The sequence below is a fragment of the Carlito syrichta genome, unplaced genomic scaffold (assembly GCF_000164805.1).
Source record: "Carlito syrichta isolate Samal-C Ts95f unplaced genomic scaffold, Tarsius_syrichta-2.0.1 Scaffold303235, whole genome shotgun sequence".
Lineage (NCBI taxonomy): Eukaryota > Metazoa > Chordata > Mammalia > Primates > Tarsiidae > Carlito > Carlito syrichta.
The window spans coordinates 76,420-78,673 of NW_007247331.1; the positions used below are offsets into that span (position 1 = coordinate 76,420).

Genomic DNA, 2,254 nt, shown 5'->3' on the forward strand with positions numbered 1-2,254 from the left:
GCCACTGCACTCCAGTCTGGGCGACAGAGTGAGACTCCGACTCAAAAAAAAAAAATATTTACCACAACCCCCACTTAGTCCCATTTTACAGGTGAGGAAACCAAGCTTCAAGATAACTTGTCACAGAGCTAGGATATGCTTGCCAAAGCCTACATTACCCATTAGGCAGGGAATATTAAGCCCTCTTCTCAGTTCCATGGCTGTCTAGACCCCTGCTTTGCACACTTTCATTCTTATATGAATCACTTGAGTATTCTGTTAACATGAAGATTCTGATTCAGCAGGCTGGGCCTGAGGTCTTGTACTTGGAACAAACTCCAGAGTGATGCTGATGCAGCTGGTCCACGGACCAGACTTTGAGTGGCAAGAGCCCTAAACCAACTTGCTAAAATGAAGCAGCCACAGCCAGGCACAGTGGCTCACGCCTGTAATCCCAACACTTTGGGAGGCGGAGGCGAGAGGATTGCCTGAGCCCAGGGGTTCGAGACCAGTCTGGGCAACTTGGAGAGACCTCGTCTCTACAATAAATCAAAAATTAGCTGGGTGTGGTGGTGGCATCTGTGGTTCCAGCTACTTGAGAGGCTGAGGTGGAAGAATCACCTGAGTCCAGCAGGTCGAGGCTGCAGTGGCCATGAATTTGCCACTGCACTCCAGCCTGGGCAACAGTGAGACTCCAACTAAAAAAAAAAAAAAAAAAATGAAGCAGCCACTTGGTAAATGGTAATATACTCAGGAGGGAGGAAAAGCCAGCCCTGCATGCAAAAGAGAAGCTATAGAGAAGTGATAGAAACATTTTGCTTTTCTGAATGTACAGCAGGATTGCACACATTCTAAGCTGTGCATTTACTTTTGATGGTTGAAGTTTCTGTTAAATTTGATGTTGGTTTGTTAAGATTTGCTTAGGATCTTAAAAGTCATAAGTAGTTATTCAAAAGGTTAACCAGTGATATCCATCCGAGTGGCTCCCTGGGATGCTGGAGACACCTGTTAACTTCAGATTGCAACAGTACTTGCTGTGTGGTCGGTCTACACAGCTGGGATGCCCTTCATAGAGCTACCTGGGCCAGATCTCCTGAATGAGAATCTCTAGAGGGTGTGCCTTGAAATCTATACTTCTTTTTTTTTTGAGTTGGAGTTTCACTCTGTCATCCAGACTGGAGTGCAGTGGCAGACCCACGGCCACTGCAGCCTCTGTACCTCAGCCTTCCAAGTAGCTGGAACTACAGGCACATGCTACCATGCCCGGCTAATTTTTTGATTTATTGTAGAGACAAGGTCTCACCAAGTTGACCAGGCTGGTCACAAACCCCTGGACTCAGGCAATCCTCTCGCCTTGGCCTCCCAAAATGCTAGGATTACAGGTTTTAACAACCGCACCTGGCCTGAAATCTGAATTTTTATTTTCATTTTTTTTAGTTAGAGTCTCGCTCTGTTGCCAAGGCTGGAGGGCAGTGGCATGCTCACGGCTACGGCAGCCTCAACCTGTTCGGTTCAGGCGATCCTTCTGCCTCAGCCTTCTAAGTAGCTGGAACTACAGGCACGCGCCACCATGCCTGGCTAATTTTTTCATTTATTGTAGAGATGAGGTTTTGCTAAGTTACCCAGGCAATCCTCTTACCTTGGCCTCCCAGAGTGCTGGGATTATAGGTGTGAGCCACCAAGCCCGGCAAAATCTGTATTTTTAACAAGTTCCCAGCATCCCACTTTCATTTTCAAGTGGTTCTGATGGGAATTTCTGGGCAAGATACATTCTGAGGTCCCATCCACCGCCAGTACATTCAAGGTTTCATGTTCTACTGGCATGGAAAACACGCAGAGAGCATATTTGCATATGAATATGTCTCATCTGCAGAGGGGAGTGCAGAAAAGTTAAATACTTGGAAAATGCCCTACCGATTAGCATCATGACCAAGTTCGCTGCTCCATATTTTTCTATCTCGTGAATCCAGTGTGGGATGGACTCAAACGTGGACCGCCGGGTGAGGTCATAGGCGATGATGGCTGCATGGGCGCTGCGGTAGTAGCTTTGGGTGATGGTGCGGAAACGCTCCTGGCCAGCTGTGTCCCACACCTGCATCTGGAGAAGGACAGAACAGAGTCGGTATTGAGTTCCCACAGGTGATCGGAATCATTCACCCAAATCGTCTTACAAATTTAGTTCCTGGGTCTCATTGCTAGATGTTCAGGCTCAGCGGATCTGGCGTGGGACCCAGGAATCAATTCGGGTTCTTTTTTTTTTTGAGTTGGAGTCTCA

General features: G+C 47.4%; 1 protein-coding gene across 1 annotated transcript in view; it reads right to left on the reverse strand.

Annotated features, from left to right (window-relative positions):
- RAB19 (RAB19, member RAS oncogene family) overlaps positions 1-2,254 on the reverse strand; it is an 18,141-nt gene that overhangs the window by 11,368 nt on the left and 4,519 nt on the right. Inside the window, exon 2 of the mRNA XM_008058164.1 lies at positions 1,894-2,077. Within this exon, the coding sequence (XP_008056355.1) occupies positions 1,894-2,077 (184 nt within the window). The remainder of the gene's footprint in view (positions 1-1,893; positions 2,078-2,254) is intronic.